This window comes from Apus apus, chromosome 18 (genome assembly GCF_020740795.1).
Source record: "Apus apus isolate bApuApu2 chromosome 18, bApuApu2.pri.cur, whole genome shotgun sequence".
Classification (NCBI taxonomy): Eukaryota; Metazoa; Chordata; class Aves; order Apodiformes; family Apodidae; genus Apus; species Apus apus.
Genome location: NC_067299.1, coordinates 7,752,436 through 7,772,001, shown reverse-complemented (window position 1 = coordinate 7,772,001; position 19,566 = coordinate 7,752,436). Strand labels below are relative to the sequence as shown.

The following is a 19,566-nucleotide window of genomic DNA, read 5'->3' as shown; positions in this document are numbered from 1 at the left end:
TTGCCAGTGCAAAGGGGAACTCCCTCGACTTGGCTCTGAGCTGGTGCCTTATCAGAAAGGCATTATCTGGGTAATTAGCTCTGCCTGTGAGTACAAATGTCTTTAGCTCTTTCATGCCTGTGAGGCTGGAAGGAGAGGCTGCTGAAGCATCCCCGTGTGGCTTCCATTCTGTGCAGCTCCAATCCGGCCAGGAAGCCTCCTTGTCCTTCCAGCTCACACAGTAATTAAAGTCTGGCTTCATGACCACGTGTCCTCTTCTCTGCTCTTGTGATAATTAAGTGGCTCTGGCCAATTGCAGTTTTCTCTTCATCCCCCTGATTGCTTTTGAAAGTGCAGTGGGACAGGTACTCTCCTCATCCAACCTTCCTTGCTTAGTAGCAGAAACTGGTGCTTTGAAGCTGGTGTAGACATATCCTGCTGCTTCTTCCTCAGCAGTAGAGGTGTGGTTTACAGTCAGCTCACCTATAATACAATAACCCCTACTCATCAGCCCTTGCAGCATCTTTCAAGGAGTAAGGGTGACAGCAGTAGCTCTAGTTGCCTCGTTTTCTGTCTCTGAGAGCAATTCTTGTCTTTGCTATTGCTCCTGTCTGTACCTTCCTGCTCCCTCCAGCCTCTCCCCAGAGCCTTCCCTGGGGAGGACTCACCTGATGCGGGCATGGCTGGTGGCAATGGTTTGGTTCCTCAGGCTGGGTTCCTCAAGCACTGATGCAACTTGGGAGCTTTCAACAGCAAATTGCATCTTTTGTTTCTTCTTTTTCTGAAGCTCCTTGCCAGAAGGCAGAGAGAATTCATGGTGGGATTGGAGAAAGGAGACCCTTCTTCTCCTGGGTTGGCAGAGGTTGAAAGGGAAATAGGTGTACTGATTCCTTTTATATTATTGTTTTTTCCCATAAGTTTTATTATGGGGAGCATAATCCTCCAGGCTTGATCCTGGCTGTCTTGGAAGTGGTTGTGCACATCTCAGATCCTCTTTCAGCAAGCCATAAATCACTTGGCTGCATCGGACACAGCACTGTGCAAAGTGAAAGATAAGGACTTCTGAGTCTGTCTCTTAGCACCATCATTTCCAACAGTTGGCTCAAGAGCTGTCAGGCAGGGTTGAGAACTACACAGTGTCTCTTCTCAATTACATGAGTGCAAATCCAGAGGATTTCACTGGATCAGTACCAAAAATAACAATCCTTCCAGCAAGCCATGAACCTGGTTGCAGCAGGAACACTGACGGGAGATGGAGATCCTGGGGTGCGTGGTGGCATCTCTGCCCAGAAAAACAGCTCAGGAAGGAGCTTGTTGAAATGGTTTGGGTGACTGGTTCCTGCTGTACATGTTAAAAAGAGATAGTGTGCAGAGCCTGCCTCTGTGGTAATCATGCAAAATTCCTTGGCATTTGGCTGTGTCCTGTGGAAGTCCTTGGTAAATTGTATTTCACAGGGGTCACTCCAGTGTGAATTACAGATATAGATGCTTAATTAGTAGGAGTAACTGCCCATTCTAGGGGAAGGAGCCCATTCTAGCAAGGGGAGTGACTGTCCCAGTTCCTGGAGGCAGACTGTTTTCCTAAGTAAATTGTACCATGAGCTGTTTTGTCATGAAATATTTATCTGCTGGGCCACTTGGGGCTGTTTGAGTGGCCCTCAAAAAGGTTATTAGTGCAGAGAGCAGATGGAGGCACAGAGACTGTTTATTAAACTCAGATTGCCTTTTCCCTACTATTCTAATGCCAACTGGATGGCAGAAAAAATTACCCTGCCCTCCTCCCACACCTCAGCTGCCTGAGTTTGCAGTGGTGCCAGCATATGATTGGGTACAAGGAGGGAGGGAAGCTGCTGGCAAAAACCCACTTCCCTCCCTGTGCCCTCGCTGTGCTCCTGCACAGAGCTGGCTTTGCAGTTTCTGATGGATGCCCATGAGGTGTCTTCTTCGTGGTCTTGGGCATGGTGCTGGAGCACACTACAGGTGCAGCCTGGAAGAGGTCTATGGGGCAAAAATAATCTCTGGGAATACAAAAGGCCTCCCCAAGCAGTGCAGAGCTGGGAGAAGGGTGATGTCCTTGCTCTGTTCCAGGTCTGTGATGGAGGTTGCAAGGGTGTTAGTGGTATGGCTGGATTCCTATATCCTCTGGCAAAGTAAAGGTGGAGCAGCTTGGAAGTGGCTCTGACCTGCAGCATGGCCATAGCATCATGCAAACCAGCAGGTAGGTAAAGGTCAGCTAGAGGAACCCACCTCTTCTCTCAAGGTCCTGCTCCAAATGTAGAAATTTGGCTCCTTTTTTGTTTGGCCAATATATAATCCAAAATCAAACCCATTTATTTTTTCATATGGAAAAGAAAAATGAATGAGGCAAATGGTTAACAGTGCCTTTATGAAAGCCTGGGTCAGTGTGTGTGTGTGTGTTGGTTGTGGCCACCACTAACCAGGAGACTTCTCTAGGCTGAGGAACAGACCTGAGCCATCCTGGGTTGCAGCAATAAACACTTGGTCTCTTGTTCGGTTTTAACACTGCTTTTCCTTCGTCCTTCAGGCTATGAAAGTCCTCTCCAAAAAGAAGCTCTTGAAACAGTATGGATTTCCACGTGAGTACCTCAAGTGGAGGTCTGCACACTGTCCTCAGCCAGGCAAATCTCTAGAAACCTTGTCTGCAAGGACTGCAGAACTGGGCCTCATTTGAGAGCTGCCCAAGTAGCTGAAATGCAATGGGTAGTGAAAGGGCAGACATGACCAGAGGGAAATTCAATGCACATAGTAATGAGGTTCCTGGCTTTGATTTTCTGAGTCTCTTTGAAGTTCTGATCCTCCTGTGTTCACCATCTATAAAACCTAATTAGGCAGGATAGACCCCCATGTTCCAGGGACTCTTCTAGCCCCTCAGACAGCACCTGGCTCCAGGGGCTGGACCATGGGACCTGGCAGACAGACCAGGCTGGGAAAGCCAGCAGGAACTGGTCTGCAAGGGGCTTGGAAATCTGCATTTTTGGGTGGAGACTGTAACACTTTGGAATGATAACAAGGTGATGAGATCTTCCAGAATAGCTGGAGTTGTCAGCAGAGGGGCCAGTGGCTGTTCACTCCTGTGTGCCAAGCAGTGCTGAAAAATGAGTTTCCCTCACCATCTTGTCACACTCGCAGGTCGGCCACCTCCCAGAGGGTCAAAAGCCTCCTCCTCTGGAGACCAGCCAAAACCCATGGCACCACTGGAAAGAGTCTATCAGGAAATAGCCATCTTAAAGAAACTGGACCATGTCAACATTGTTAAGCTGATAGAGGTGAGCTGCTTCTCCAATCTGAGCTATACTGAAACAAGTCTGGTTCATATTGCAACAAAAACGTCTTTCTTCAACTGCTCCTACTTCAGCCAAAATTGGTTTTAAATAGTGTTCACAAATTTAGGCTGGTGATTCCAAGCAAGATCATACCAATGTATCTGTGACAAACTGACATGCTTACCCTGGGCTTTGGGCTGGTGCCCAAGACAAGGCATCTGGCTGTGCTGGTAGAAATTATCTTTGAGGTCCTTTCCAACCATTCTGTTATTCTGTGAAATAGCAGTAAGCTTGACCAGTGAAACTTGTGTGTAGACAAGGCTGGGAAGGTACATGGCTACAGTGCCATTTTCAATATTGGCTGAGGTCAGCTGAGGACAAGCTCTGCCTTTATTGGTAGGCAGTTTCTCCAGATACAGGCAGATGCCCAGATTTTTCTAGAGACAGGAAAGTCTGTGTCCTTCAAAGCCCCTCTCTCTGCAGGAATCTCTAAATATTAGCCTAAGTTGTTCTCAATGCTCTGCAGCTCAGTGCAGTTTTCAGGAAGCAGTAAAATGTTACTTGTTTAAAAATCTCTCTTTCTGTTTTTTTTCCCCTGCTTGTTTTTTTCCCATTTCCCCTTATTTCTCTGTTCTCAATTACAGGTCCTTGATGATCCTGCAGAGGACAACTTGTACATGGGTATGTGAGTCATATATCTTAACAGAACCATCTGGGCTTAGACCTAGTGATGCAAGAAACATGTCAGGGCTTGGGGTCAACATCAGGAGGAAACTTGTACCAGCTTCAGAAGACTTCATTTTTTTTTTTAATGCAAGGTTCAAACCCTATAAAGGCAGCTGGGATGGAAGGGCCCCTTGCAGTAGGGTAAGGCAGCCTTGTGTCTTAGTACAGCTGTTCACATCTCCTAGCCATGGGGAGAAGAAGACATGACCTTGGCTCTGCTCTGTATGTGTTGGTTCCAGTCCTAGAGCCAGGAGAGAAGGGAAGGGTGCAGGCTGGTCTCTCGTCCTCCTGGCCTGAGGTTGGTCTGTCCAGACTCCTCCTGTGGGCTGTAGACAGTGGTAGTGACTCTGGAGAACAGTCTTGTCTCAGGGTGCAGAGACACACACCACTCTGCTGAGCCTCAGGACCTCCTAAGCCAGCAGGGCTCCTGCTGTGGGGTGCCCAGATGGGAGGACAGAGCTGACCACGCTTTTATACAGAGAGTGAGGAATTTCTACCCCTTCTTTTCTTCCTCTCCCCCAAAACTTGGAAGTGCCAGTCACAGCTTTACCCCCAGTAGGGCAAAACCTGGAGGGAGAGGCCTGGGAGGGACTGAGGTGCCCTCTGAGGAGGATGTCTGACCCTGTTACATCTCTGCTGCCCTGTAATGTTTCCTGATGAAACAGGCTGAAGGGCTGCTTCTCATGAGATAATTATAGGATGCTTTTGAAGCTGCCTGTGAAAGGGGGCTCTGCCCAGCAGATTAAATTGTTGCCTCTGAAAGTCAGTGCCCCAGTGGCACTAGCAGGATCGCAAAGCAGCAGCCAAGGCAGGTGCAGGTGTGGTGGGGAGGGTGGCTGAGGCTGGTTTTTAAAGGCCTGAACTCCTGGGGAGGGAGAGAAGGGGAGAAATGAGATAGCAGGCTTTTTTGTTGAATGAAGAGAAATGCATGAGGAAGTTGAAAAAGCTGCAGAAAAGAAAAAAATAAAACAACAACAAAACAACCCAACCAAACATCCGAAAAACCAAACCCAAGCTCCCTCTGTGGAGCATGGTAGCAATTCTGGGTAAAAATCCCTCTAAAAACCTCCCCCAGTGCAAAGCAAAACTAGAGAAAGTGGCTTTTGCTCTCTAATAACTGCTGGTGTTAAGTACTGCTGTGATCACTTTTTGCTGTGTGCTCCTTGGGAAGAGAGCAGGGGATGGAGGGAGCTGATAGAAACTGAGCAACCTGCAATGGCACGAGGTGGTTGAATATTTAAATGCTGCCATAAGCTGCAGCTTCTTCAGCCTGGATTGCAAGATGCAGGTTGGCTTGTTGTGTTTGTACCTGGAGTCTTAAATGAAAAGTAAAATTAGTAGAATGAAAATTGGTTCTTTCCTGGCTCAAGCCAGGATGGTACCTTCAGCTGGTCTAACATGGCAGCTTGTGAGCAGGTGCTTTGGGCAGGTCGATCTGCTTGAATTTCTTGGGAGGTGCCAGAAAACCCTTAGGAATTCATGAGGAAAGAGCTCTCCTACTAGATAAAGACAGATCCTTCTTTTTGCAGGGCAGGATCAGAAAAACACATTGCCACTAACCCCCTGATCAGACACAGAAACTCATGTAGCCTACAAACCTCCATTCACACCAACAAATCCTCTCCAGTTGCACCTGCCAGGGAGCATTTAGCTCTGACAGCTGGGTAGCTGTGCTGCTGATTGACCCAGCAGAAATGGAGCAACATGTTCTTGCAGCATCTTGTTCAATATCAGCAACTGAGGAGAAATATCACAGCAAACACCCTCCCTGAAGGTACTGAATACGGTGGGGCTCAAACCAGCAGGGATTGACACCAGGAGTGGCAGAAATGTGGTTGATAAATTAGCACCTGCTGTCTCCCTGTGTGGAGCTGGCAGGATATTTGTCTTTGTTGAAGAAATGGATATTTTTGTTTTGCATCCTCTGGTGTCCTTGTCATGGGTGAGGGAAGATAAGTGAGTGGAGATAAATTGACTTTTCAGGTATGGGGATGGATGTGGTTTTGTAGGTGCTAAAAAGCAAATAAGACTCTTCTGATACACTCACAGTTTGATTGATTTCTCTTGCAGTGTTTGACCTCCTGAGGAAAGGGTAAGTAGCCCTCCTGGGATCCCTTGTGTTGACATTTCTGGTGTTCATCACCAGCTTCCTAGGTGAAATGGAGGTTTGATGGGTACAGTGGGACAAACTGCTGCCTGCAGGCAAGTGCAGAGGAGGCAAAATGCAACTGCAGTTGCCTTTGCACTGTTACAGCCTGGACTGGTGGATAGTAATGGGCTTGGAGGACATGGCCTGGTGTCAGGCCTGGATTCAGAAAGCAAATTTAATGCCAGTTCCCCATGAAACCTGGAAGAAAAAGTGAATAGGAATACTCTTCTGGGATAGCAGCCACATCATGACTTCCCCTTGGCACAAGAAGTGTGTGGTTGTATCAACATGTACTTGCCACTCACTGCCTTGTTTTGCCCCTAGCACTAACATGATACAGGAGGCTGTTTTCTTGCTGCCTTTTTTCATGGAAGTGATAAGATGATGGGAGTCTTCTCCCTGCTTTTTGCTAAACTTGTGCTGGTTCTGCAGCTCTGGAGGGTCTCAGAACAGTCGGCAGAGCTGTGCCCAGGCTGGGGGAGATTCCCAAAGGGCCTATTTTTCTCCCTAAGCCCCACGAACAAGCCTCTTGCAGGCTGCCAGCTCCAGCAGGTTGGTGGTGAGAGGCTTCCCAGTCTCCCTGGTGACCAGGCTGTTGACTATCCTGTAGGAGAGGGGGATGAAAAAAGCTCCTGCAATAATCTGTGGCCAGGGAACGTGCAGCTCTGCTGGGTGCAGCCTGTCTGCCTCTAGCAGAAAGCAATTAGCCTCCATTAGTGGCTCTGCCAGTCCTGCCACTCACACTATTTCTCCCTGGTTTCAGCAGCAGAAAAATGTGCATGAAGAGGGAGGGAAGGCAGTGGCAGAAAAATGCGAATGGGAGATGAAGGTCATCGATCAAAGGAGCAGCAAGGGAGAAGAGAGAAATGCCACAGGAAGGATTTGCTGCTGGGGGCAGAGGGGAAGAGCTGCAGAGCCAGGTTTTGGCGATGGGCTGTTCTCAGCCAGGGTTTGGCTTGCAAGGATGGTGTCTCAGGAGCTCTCACTCAAACCCAGCTCCACTCTGGTTCTATGTCACCATGCAAGGCCAAGCTGCTGAACACAAGCAGGATTAACCCCCAGGGCAGTGAAGTCCTTAGCTCCTGCTGTTCACCCACTGGGGAACAGAAGATGCTGACTAGCTCTGACAGCCTATTTGCCCTCAGCTTGCAGCAGGCAGAGGCAGAAGAGGGGCTTTTAGAGGATACTGAGCATCTCTCAGCAGAGGCGGCATACAAAGGACAGGAGAGGAGAAGCTGACCAGGTAACCTTGGCTGTTTAAGGGCTGAGTGGCTGAGTTCTGGTGGTGGCTGAACCCTGAACAGCTAAATAGAAGTTTCAGAGCAGTTTAGCACAATGCACTGGAAATATTCCCACTTAACTTTGGAGCCACTGGTTCATCTCTAGATTCTGCCTTGGTTTAGACTAGCTCTGCACTGATGTAGCTTCAGGACTGAGCCCCAGCAGGCATGACACCCAGAGCACAGCAACGGGCACTCTGTCCCCACTGCTGCCTGGTACCTCCTGCTGATGCTGGTGCTCACAGTCATGTGCAGCTTTAGCAAGAAACCAGAGGCCAGATCCAGTTCTTCTTTTCCTACACTTTTCCCATTAGGCTTCTCAGTGTCTGCCTACTTTTGTGCAGACAGCTAATCCTGGTGTTGATGAGAGCTCTGTGGCTCATGCTGGCTCAGGGACTGTGCAAAGCCACCTGTCACCACAACCCGAGCTCACAGGTGGAGGTGTCACCACATCCCTGAAGGATGGCAATGCCTCCACCCTGGGTCACAGCACCCAGAACCTGCTGGGAGCCTCACCGCTAAGGACATGGTGATGGAGAACATGAGACTTCTCCTGCTGTTCTGCAAAGCACTGAGTTCCTCTCCTTCTTCCTCACAGGCCTGTCATGGAGGTACCCAGTGACCAGCCCTTCAGCGAGGAGCAGGCTCGGCTCTACTTCCGAGACATCGTCTTGGGCATTGAGTACTGTGAGTACCAGCAGCACTGATGGCAGCTTTGCAGGGTGTGTGTCAGCCTCCTGCTCAGCTGGGGAGAAGCCTCTTGGCTCTGGTGGGCTGGCAGCTGAGTGAGGTCCCTTGTAATTGCTTGTCATTGCTTGCCTTTGGTGGCCCCACTCAGCTCAGATTTACCCAGGCAGTATCATGGAAGCCTGGAGCACATGTTCTTCAGAAAGGACCATCTATCTTTTTTTCCATCTGTCCATCTATTCCATCTATCTTTTTTTGGAGAGTACCTTTGAAGACAATAGCAGAGCCAGAAAATGGGTGTTTGCAGTGACACGGACTGAGCCAGGCAGCTTCAGCTGGGACAAATTCCTGGTTCTAGCCTAGCAGGGCAAACACCAGCCATGGGAAGAGCTGGGGAGCAGCACAGGGAGGGGGCCTGTCCTTGTCTGCTACCTCCACAGCATTGGTCTGAGTGACTGCCACTCACAGCTGTGGGGTGGCAAAAGCCCAGGGCTGCTCTGCCCCCCCAGGGAGGTGGTAGTTCAAGTGTGTTCCCAGTTTAGAGACTCCAGCAAGAGGGTTCTTCTTTGTAGCCTGATTGACTGTCATCACTTTTTTTTAATGTTTTCTCCCAGTGTGGCTGGGGCTGTATTCTTTGCTGAGAGCCTGTCTTGAAAAGTACAAGGAGGCCACAATAGGTCTGTAAACAACAGCAGGGATTTTTCTGGTCTGATTGTCATTGACACAGCCCCTGCTGGCATGAACCTGTCAGGGATGGGAGATGAGGATTCCCTGCATTGAAGACACAAGAAAGGGCAGTCTGTGCTGGCATCTTGTGAGCCTGGGCTCTGAGGAGCAGCAAGGGCTGGCTGGTGTTTCCCCTAGGGTGTTTCCCCTCATGGACTCCCCTCATGGACATGCAGAGGTGGCATGTCCATGTAACCTTCTGCTCTCCACAGCAGGGGATGTGAGGCTGTCAGGTGGTGCATTTAGCTCACTGCTGGTCTGCAGACCTTGTGCTGCAGGCTTCATGGTTGGATTTCTCTTCTAAGGTGGGCAATTATGAATGTAGGACACATCTATGCCATGCAGGGGATGTAGGTCTGGTGCTGTGGTGTGGCACTGGTTCTGTTACTACATTGTTTTTCAATTGCCAAACAGCTTTTGATAAGATTCATTAATAGTAGCTGATAAAGAGGCTCATCAGTCTTTTTGGTTGGATGGCCTCTTGTGAATTAATAACAATACAATGAGGAAGGTAGGAATACAGTTTTCACAATGAAGAAGAGTCACTAGAGCAATTAAACAGGAATCTATAATGTGGCCTGGATTGTTTAATATATTCCTAAATGACCAGAAAGAGAAATTGATGATGACATCTAGTTATTCAGGATAGCCATTGTTAGAACTGACGGTGAGGACTGTCAGGAGAATGGCATGATAGCAAGTTATGGGTATGATAAAAGCTATCATAAAATGGCTGATAAAAATCCATGTTGCTGATTGCAGGGTAAGGCATGAGGGGGAGAAACAACACTAAAAATGTGTGCATCGTGACAGGCTCTGCATTAGCTGTTCTCACTCAGGCTGCACTCTGGATAGCTCTGTTGAAAATGCCAGCCTATTACTTAGTGACATTCAACAAAGCAACACAAGATTTGGGGAATTCTATGGAATGAAACAGAGAAGAAAACAAAAAATGCCATTATATTGTTATTTGGATCTGTAAGAGCTCTGAGGTACAGGTGAGGAGTATCTTGAATATTTTGTGCAACTTGACTCAGCCTGTCTTAGAAACAGCTCTTTAGAACTGAAAAAGGCCTGAGAAAGTGATCAGGATGGTCCTGGAATATCTTAAGTACAGAGTTAAGACCAAAGTCCTTAAGATTTGAAAATTATCATGGAAAGGGGTGATATGAGAGAGGCTTATAAAATCCAGAGTGTCAGGGAAGTGATGAACAGGGAATGAATCTTCCCTGTCTCTAAAAACAGACAGGTTTTTGCTAAGGGGCTGCAAACAAGATAATTAGGTAGACAGTTTAAACCAGAAGAAATTACTCTTTCATGTACTGTGTAACTAAACTGTGAAATTCAGTGCTGAGGGAGATAGACAAGTGCCAGAGCTAAATGGGCTCCAGGTGATTAGATCTATAGAAGAAAAGAGCATCAAGGACAATGAAATACGAGTCTACAGGCAGAGTTTGCATTGGGAGTGTAGGTACTGGAGGTGTTACCTCTCTCTGCCTGATGTTTTTCCCCAAGGTATTGACTTGGGACAGGACCTGGGGTGCTGGGGTAGGTGGGCCTTTGGTTTGGCTCCTCTTCCATCCTGGTCTCTCCTCCAGCTGTTTGTCCACATGTTCCTTGGAGGTTGCCCCTGTGCTGACCTGGTGGCAGTGGAAGCAGTGCTGTGCCAGCTTCCCAGAGACTGACCTGGGTGGGCTTGGCATCTCTCAGGCACAGCAGCCACTACAAACCTGGCTTGCTTTGGTTGTGCAAACACACGGGTTTGGTGGCAAATCTGAAGGCAGGGCAGACAGCAGGGGGAGGGACAAGGGTGCTCGAGCAAGTGATCATCATCCCCAGTCAATGAGCAGTGGAAAGCATGAAAGGTCAGACAAGTGCAAGACAGAGCTGTGTCACCCTCCCTCTTTAGGCCAAGGTGAGATTTTTCCAGCTCTTTCAACCTTAGGAAATCAATACCTGCAACTGTGCTTTCAAAAAGCCAATGTGTAGCTGCATCAAGCTCAAAAGCAACAATTTATGCTGCTGTAGAGCTTTGAGCCCTATCTGCTTTCATTTCACTGATCTCTGGTGGTCCCTGCAAGCTCAGCAGCTCCTCAGAGGCAGAGTGAGCCCCTTACTTTTGTTAAAGACTCCCTTGCTTTCAAAAACCTGCAGAGAACAAGTATCTGAGTGTAATGGACCTTGCTGAGGCAGAGGGAGGTGGTTTGCAGTGCCTGAGTCCAGCTCCACATTGCAATGCAACACCTCATTTTTTGTCTAAAACCAGTGGGTGGGAATGAAACCCTCATTTGCCAGTCTGTGACAGTCCAGAAGTTTTCAGGTGCTACCAAAATCAGTGGAGTCACCTCAGAAAGTTGGTGGAAATGTGTTTATGAATGGGAAGCTCAAGCCTGTTTTTCAGTAGGGTTTGAAGGGCAAAGACTGCAGCTTTTTCCATTCTCATTAGCATTCCCATTATAGCAGAATCTTTATGCCTCAGCTGGGAGATCCAGGCTCTGCTGTGCTGGATGCTGATGGCATAACAGTTGCTGTTCAGAGGGAACTTTTGAGTGTAGAAGACAGTAAAATTAAAAAAAAATGTAGTAGTGTGTGGCCCTAGGTGGAGGGAGTGAAGCAAAGCAATGAATTACAGGGTGCCCAAACACTCCCAGCAACAGGAACAATGGGATGCTTTATTTTGGGCTATTGAGTAACCACTTATTTTATTAGTGAATGAAAGTTAAAAATGGTGTTCTCTGAGAGCTGCTGGTGAAATGTGTGGCAGTCATTGTGTAATTACAGAGGAAAAGTGCACCGTGTGTGCACGGTGAAGGGAAAGTGTTGCCAGGCAATCTAGAAATTGCAAGGTAATGTTAATGTAAGCATACATAATTGTGGTGTGATTTGAGAGACTCAATAACCATGCAAGCTCACAGCCCTCACAGCAGCAAATGCATCGTTGGGGGTTGAGTTTTATTCAATTAGAAGTTACCAACTGGATACCAGTTGGAGCCTGCAAGGGGTTCATCCAGGCCAGTGCACTGCCCTGGGTGCAAACTGTGGTGAGTGGGAAGGGGCTGCAGGAACCAAGCTGGAGGGAGATGTGGGCTGACCTTGGGAATTAGCAGTGGTGGCACATGGTCCATGGCTGCTGTGTGTCTCTGGGGACTGGACTCCACTGGTTATTCATGATGCTGGCTCTGGGGTGAAGTGTTTAAAGGGAGACTGGTCTGTGTAATGGGATCAGAAACATCCTGTGCTGGGTGGGAAGCCTGGCTGAGGCAGGGAGAGATGTCCTGGAGAGAGCTGAGGGTTCTCCCTTCCAGATGTTGGCATGGTGCTGCCTTGCTTTGGAGACTGCTTTTGGCTGTGATTCTGTGTTTAGTACATTTAATAATGTATCTAATATTTATTTATTTAAAATGTAATACCTGCACAGTCCCAGCCTCATTCACTGAACAATGAAGAAACAGAGGCAGGTTGAAGATCTGAGAGCTGGGGAGATCTGCCCACAGTAGAGTATCCCTCCCTCTGCCCCCTGAGCTTTGCTGGGAAAATATTTTGAGCTTTGCTGGGAAAATATTTTGAGCTTAAGTGTGGTGATATTACTGGTTCACATGTTCTGTTTTCGTATGCCTGTCTTGGACCTGAGTTATTGTCAGGAGTTATTCCCATCCTGGTGAAATGGGCCCTATGAATGAAAGTGCTTTTGCTCCCACTTTCAAGAGTTCCCCAGTACTGGTGGCATTACACCCCCTCATGAACTGGGAAGAGAAGTTGCTTGCATGTTGTAGGTACCACTGGAGTAGTAATTTTCAGAATGTGCTTAAGTGCCTTGGCTGGAAAAGTTTTACTGGATTATTTGTGTCATTAACTAAAGCATGTGCTTAAGTGCCTCTGTGAACTGGGGATCCATGCAATTATCTCCCTTGTCACCTGTAACTTCTATCCAATAGTGCATGTCTGGAATTATTTAAGCTTCAGTCTCCCTTCTAGTAAGACAAACATTATTTTCCCATTGATACTCAGCAGAAACAGACATGCTGGATCACAAGTAGTTGCTGAAGGAGTTAGCAGCTGTGGCAGGAGTCAGTCCTGGAAGCCTGGAGATGAATGGGTGCTCCCCTGCAGAGCTGGGAAGCTGTTGGGCAGCCCAGGGTGCTCCTTGACCAGGACCCACCAGCAGTGCCAGCACCCTGAGGTTGGCAGCCCAGGCATCTCCCTGGCCAAGGGTTGTGTTTCTGTTTAATGGCTTCTGATACTGTTCCCTTCATTTGCCCAATTCCTTGTTAAACTTGTGTACATTTTCAATGTCTGCTACCTCCTGTTTACACAGTGTGGGGAGCAGTTCCCATTCAGGGTGGAGTCTGATCCTGCAGGTTTCAGCTGATGCTGAAAGTGACTTGGGAACACCTCAAGTGTCTGTGCCACCCTCTCCATCACATCCTCACAGGTGGCTTTTTAAGGCTGCAGAGCTCTTGTCTGTGCCAAGTGTCCTTCCCCTCTTTGACCACCTGCTAGAAAAACCTCTTGGTCCCAGAGCCCCCCACCTGTTGTTAATTTGGGCCACAACAGTATTTCAGAGTGGTCTTCTACAAGAAATGTGGCTGGAAATATTTACTGCAGGAGCTGACATATCCCTTCCCCCAACAACAACTGCAGGTTTGCTGGACAAAGACAGGTATCCTATTGCTTTATTTCAGATATCCTGGCTATGGTGATACCTGAATACAGGTTTGACTTCTTCAGGGCAGTAAAATACCATCTGGATTGACTCAGTGGTGACTTACATTTAATAACTGCACAGTAAAGGGGTTTGAGTGAAGGTGAATTTGGTGTCATGCCAGTTTGCTTTGACAGATGAACAGTGGAATCAGTACCAGGTGAAGCATGTATCAGGCAGATTTTCTTCCAGTGTCAGGCTCTGTCTGCTGGCCAGGAATGTTTTCCTTGTTGTGAGCAGATGTTTGGTCCAAGACAGGGAGTTAAATACCTGAAACTCTTCTCCAGGGGCAGGAGATGTATGTGGGAACTGCAGGAGAGGTGGTGAAAGAGACACATAATCCATCAAAAGACATGAGGGATATCCAGGCAGGTATCCCAGTTTGGGTTTAGAATTGGGACACAAGTTTAAGAGCATGTGTGAGGCATAAGAATAAGGCAAGGCAAGGTCTGTGTGAGCAGGTGGCCTGGCTGTGACACCTGCCAGGAGCAGGCACTTAGCACAGAACACACACACGGGCCTGACCCGGGGGAAAATCTTTCTGACTTGCACAGCCAAGATGAAGCACAGTGACTGTCCCTGCTGCTGTTTAGCTGCAGGCTCAGTATGCAGCTCACAAGAAGCTGAAATAGTTACTGTCAGTGTGGCTGGAAGGATGAAAAACTGTTATTTCCTGTATCCTGAGTAGAAAATGCACAATTTCCCTCCCGTGACTGTGTGTGCAACTAAGGGTGGCAATTCTCATCCCCTCTGCAGTGGAATCCTTGTCTCATCTGAACTGCTGGGTTGAAGGGGGGGTCATGACATGCAGCTCAAGCTGTTGGGAAGTCACCTTTCCAGCAGCTGTTCTCTGCAGGACACCTGCATCAGTGTGTGCCAGGCTCTGGAGCCCTGCTCACTAAGCCTGGAGCAATAATGAAGTGCCTGACGTGCAGATCAGAGCTGGCTTTGCTCAGATAAGACCTAATCTACTTGATCATCAATATGTGAGTATAATTTCCATTATCTTAAAAGGAAATTTAAACAAATAACAGCTGAGTCAACACGGGCTTGTTTCTTCAGCATAATATCTACTGCAATGTAAGCCTGGGGTAGGAAGCCTCAGTGGTGTAGATGGATTTGTTCTGGTTTGGCTCTTGGCAGAGCTGGGACATGAGTCTGTGCTGGAGCCACTGCATGCTCTGTTGTGATTCCCAGCAAGCTACTGGATCCATCCGTGCCCCGTTCTTGTGTGGGAAATGGGCACCTGCTCCTTCTCTGCTCCTGCCTCTTGTCTGTGCAAGTTCAGAGCCCCTCAAAATGGAGCGTGTTGAGGTGAGGGCTCTCAACTGCAGCTGCAGGGTGCTGGGTGTTATGAGTGACACCAGCCAGGAGGAGAGGGACTGCCTTCTGTTTTATCATGTGCAGACAAGCTCTGTTTAGATGATTAAAAAAACCAACCACCAAACAAAAAACCTCTCATGTAGCTGCAAGTGTTGCTGATACTGATCGATGAGGATTTTCTAGAAGAGTGAGAGTAATGAGCTGGTGGAGCAGATCCAGAGAGGTGTGCTAGAGCCTCTTCAGAAAGATCAGACACTTTGGTGGTGTTTGAAGCAGTTACACAGTGGTGGTGCGTGGGGTTAGAAGCAGCCTATGGCACAGCCTGTCAGGTGGTTTTGACAGTACATGCTGCCTGTACCCTGCTCCCCACTTCCACAGTGGTCCCTTGGACATTGACACGTGTGTAGCCATGGCAGGAAGCTCTGTGTCCTCTGCCTGGTGACACATGGTGTGCTCCTGTGGGCTGGAGAACAGGTGTGGAAGGGCAGCCCTTGGCAAAGCCACCTCTCCTTCCTCTTCCCCACTGCTTCCTCCTGGCACTATCCCATACCTTTCCCTCCTGCCAGGAGCACAGTGGTCAGCCCAGCGCCGAAGATGGGGAGCAGATGGAAGCTCAGCTCTTCCAAAGAGCTGGGCAGGGCTGGCTGTTGGGATCCCCCTTTGTAAATCCTGAGCTTAAGCAGTATATTCAAGTGATGGAGGTTGATGGATGTAGCAAGACTGGCAAAATAGTCAACAGAGCTGAGAAAACCAGAGCTGGGATCCTTGCCCCAGCAGCTACATGAAACCCCTGTGATGAGGTGAGGGTGGGAGGAGGGTGTTCCCCTTGCACAGCCCTTCCTCGGTGGAGCCCTGCAGGCAAGAACAGGGACTTGCTTCAGAGAGCAGCCCTCTGTTTTAAGCTCTGGATGGTGGTGCAGCAGTTTCCTTGGCAGGGTGTTAAATCATTTTGTGAGGAGTGATGTGAGAGTAATACTAAGCAGACTCTGCAGTAGCACCAGATGGATTGCTTCTGCCCTTGAATGGGAATGGGATTCTGTTTCTAATCAAGCGTAATTCAGCGCCGGCCTCAGTAAATAGCAGGATGTGTCAGGGCATTGCAAAGTTTTACATGCATAATTTTTAAATGAGCTTTTAGCAAGTTGGTAATCACCTGCTGGACCTCTGAGGTTTCCAGAAAGGAATGCAGTGAAAGGCACCTTTTTTAAAAGGACCGAGGAATAATTCCTCTTTTTCTAGCACTTCTGTCTCGGTTCCTTCTTGGTCTTCACTGGCTGTTAATCTAGGCAGGTGTTCCCAGGCACTTGCTTCTGGATGCAAAGGGAATCCTATTTAGTGGGACAGCCTGGGGTATGGAAATGAGGAGCACTTGTGAAATTAGTTGTGTGTTGCCACAGGAGCTGCCTTGTCCCACAGGAGGCAGCCGAGGGACTGAGCAGAAAGAAGTGATGTGCTCAGTGGGGCTTTGCTAAGGATCAGTGGTGGAGCAGGGAGACCTCTGGAGACCCCAGGTCCAACAGTAGAGAGAGATCCTTCCCAAAACCTGCCCCCCCTCACTCCAGCCCCAGTTGTGGTACCACAGGCAGGGAGGACTCAGCCCTGCCTGGGCACTGCTTTGTGACACGAGTGCTGCAGAAGCCCTAAGCCCAGTTTACAGCCATGATGCTCCAGGATCTTGACCCTGCCGTGAGCCTCCCTGAGCAGCTGGGATACAGCTGAGCTGTGAGACCTCCTGGGGGCAATGTGCTTGCTAACAGCAGTGATGACACTTGGATGAAATGCTGCAAGAGTTTCATTTTGTAGTTATTGAAGTAATTTGGCTCTGACTCGTGCAAGCTGGGTTCTGCAGGGACACTGACCCCAGCTCAGCCTGTGCTTTCCTCTAATACCATTCCCACATCACTGGCTTTTCACAGAGATGATGCCTACAAGAAAGGTGGGAAAGGACTTTTACAAGGGCATAGAGTGAGAGGACAAGGGTCAATGGCTTTAAACTGGAAGAGGGGAGATTTAGGTTGGACATCAGGAGGAAACTTTTCACTATAAGGATGGTGAGACCCTGGCCCAGGTTGCCCAGAGAAGCTGTGGCTGCCCCATCCCTGGCAGTGTTGAAGGGCAGGTTGGATGGGGCTTGGAGCAACCTGGGCTGGTGGGAGGTGTCCCTGCCCATGCAGGGGGTTGGAACTGAGTCCAACTTTTTATGTGCTTGGTCAGGCTTTCTAACACGAGTTGTGATGGCAATGCAGTAAGTGGACCCTCAGCTGTCCTGCCTGCTTCATTCCTGGGGTGGCTGTGAGCCTGAAACAGGTATTTCTAATGTGCTTCGAGACCTTTGCTGAGATGATGCTCTAGAAATCCATGAGGTTGTTATGCAGATGCAAACAGGCCTGAAATACTGCTGCCTTCCCACTGAAGTGAAGGATGGGTCTAATAAAACCAAATTCAACAGAGCACTGCAGAATCAGACCTTCTCCTGAGAGCTCAGTCATATCTTACATTGTTTCATTTTTGTTATGAAGAGGTATTGATCTATTCTTTGAATCAGGTCTGTCAGCACAGAGAGTACAGAGCATCTTGGAGCCTAAGGAGGTTGTTCTAGTGAGCTGCAGACATCTGCTTTAGGAGCAAAATCCTTTCCAGGCAAAAGCAACAAGTGGAACTATGTTGTCAGTTTGTCGAAGCAGCTTCAGCCAAGTGCTCTGCTTTGGCCAGCTCAGCGTGGATTTGAGCCTTGGGAGGGATGCAGACAGATGCATTTGCATGGAAACGAGGAGTTTGGGCTGTTGGTGTCCATCTTGTGTGTGGCACGTGGGGCCTGGGAGGGGAGAACCCATGGGATGGTCCTTCCCAAGGCTGTGTGCATCCAGCAGCCACGTCCCCACAGCAGGATGGCGTGGGGCTGAGGGCAGTCTCACTGGGGCAAACTTTGTGACTGTTTCTGTAATGTCACAAGGGAAAAACTCAGTGCCCTGTTGTGGCTTTGAGCAGGACACAGAGTAGCTGGACATTCCCTGAAGGCACAGACACAGCTTAAGGGTCCCACTTCCCCTTGGAGAGAACAAAGTCTGTGTGTGTGTGTGTCATTGTTTGGTCTAAAAGAAAATCCCCAAAACCTCATGGAGCAAGTTGAGGTGTGGTGATACAGAGATTTTGTTTATGTTCCTTTAATGCACATTTGGGGTTTTATTTATGTGGAAAGTGCTTTTCCTTCTCACTGTGCCCTACTCCTCTTTGCTAGCAGCTGTGTCACAATGGCTCTTTAGACCCAAGGACAGGACTAGTGTTTTGGTTTTAGGACCTCTGGTCCTGGCTTCCAGTGACACTGAATAGCAACCCTAAAGATCTGCCTTTCCTACCTGCTACTCTTACATCTGCAGAAGGAAGGAGCTTGCTCCCAGGTGCTTCAGGTGGGTTAAATTAGAGGGTTGATTTGTGCTGGTGATTGTGTTTAACTGACTGTGGCTCTCACCAGCTCCCCTCGGGTGGCTCTGTGGGTTGTGTGCTCCTTGTGTCATTGTCCCTTCTGTGCAGTCATTAGCAGTCTGGAGGGCTGTCATTAGTGGTAGGCTTTTCTTTCTGAGGTGCTCAGCTCTCCCTCTGGAGTTCTGCAGGGCTAACACCATCTTTTCCTCTGCATGTTGTGCTGGGATTGCAGATCACACTGGTTTAATGAGTACCTTTCCTGCAAGACAGCTCTGTCCCTGGGCTCCTTTGGTAGTGTGTGGCAGTGACACATGTGTCACCACAGGCATGTCCCACTGCTTGGCCAGTCAGCCTCTGGCCAGCCCTGCAAATTAATTGTCCCCTTCTCACTGGAATGCATTATCCATAAGAGATCTGGACTTGCAGCAGAATTTAGCTAGGAAGTTTTTCTGCACTTGGTGTTGTCCTACAGATGAAAAATCCTGCTTCCTTTCTGCAGCTCTCAAACAAGCTGGTTGTTTGGTTTGGGTTGTTGTTTTTATCTTCTACAAGTGGACTTGGGAATGATTGGGGGGGAATCTTTACTGTTCTTCCTGCAGTTCTATGTTGTACTGGACTGTACCAGTGACGGGGGCACAGGAGAGGATGAGCCTGAGCAGGGTGAAGCCTGTTTTGGGTAGCTGTGTAGGGGAGGACACCCACAGCAACCAGTAGTAGACTGGGACTTCAAGATTTGGGCCTCCTCTGAGCAGGGAAGGGATTTCAGGTTGGCTGCAGCAGGTTAGCAGCTCCACACCTTATAATTTCTCAGCAGATGTGAGCTCCTGCTCTTACCATTTTTGTAGCTGTGGTGGTGCCTCATTCATTTACACCAGCTGGTGCTCAGTGCACAGTTCCTGTTACCCATCTTCCTCCCTTCATGGCTATTGCTTCTGCACAAGGCAGCTGGACAGGGGAGAGGATTTGCAGGTAACAAATCTTCCAAGCCAGCTGGCACAAGACTGGCATAACTGTCACCTGGGCAGCATGGCCAAGCAGCATGGTGCAGGGCTTGGACACTGCTCCCAGCACTGCCACTCCTGACCTGGCCAGCCACTTCCCCCTCTACCCATCTCCTTCCCATCCCAGTTTGTTGTTATTTAAACCACGTGCCAGGTTTGCAGGAGCTCGTGGCTGCCACGGTGCAGAGCCCTGGGATGTGTCAGGCTCACTTCTGACAGCACAGCCTGTGCTCCTCTGCCCTGCAGGCACCTGTGCTGGTTCACCCCTCTGAGGTCAGAGACTGTC

At 48.8% G+C, this 19,566-nt stretch overlaps 1 protein-coding gene across 10 annotated transcripts in view; it reads left to right on the top strand.

The window, feature by feature from the left end:
- Positions 1-19,566, top strand: part of CAMKK1 (calcium/calmodulin dependent protein kinase kinase 1) — a 100,898-nt gene that overhangs the window by 52,676 nt on the left and 28,656 nt on the right. For all 10 annotated transcript variants that reach the window (XM_051635759.1, XM_051635769.1, XM_051635758.1 and 7 more), the window contains 5 exons: positions 2,525-2,576; positions 3,130-3,266; positions 3,908-3,944; positions 6,060-6,081; positions 8,017-8,105. In XM_051635759.1, coding sequence (XP_051491719.1) covers positions 2,525-2,576; positions 3,130-3,266; positions 3,908-3,944; positions 6,060-6,081; positions 8,017-8,105 — 337 coding nt within the window. The remainder of the gene's footprint in view (positions 1-2,524; positions 2,577-3,129; positions 3,267-3,907; positions 3,945-6,059; positions 6,082-8,016; positions 8,106-19,566) is intronic.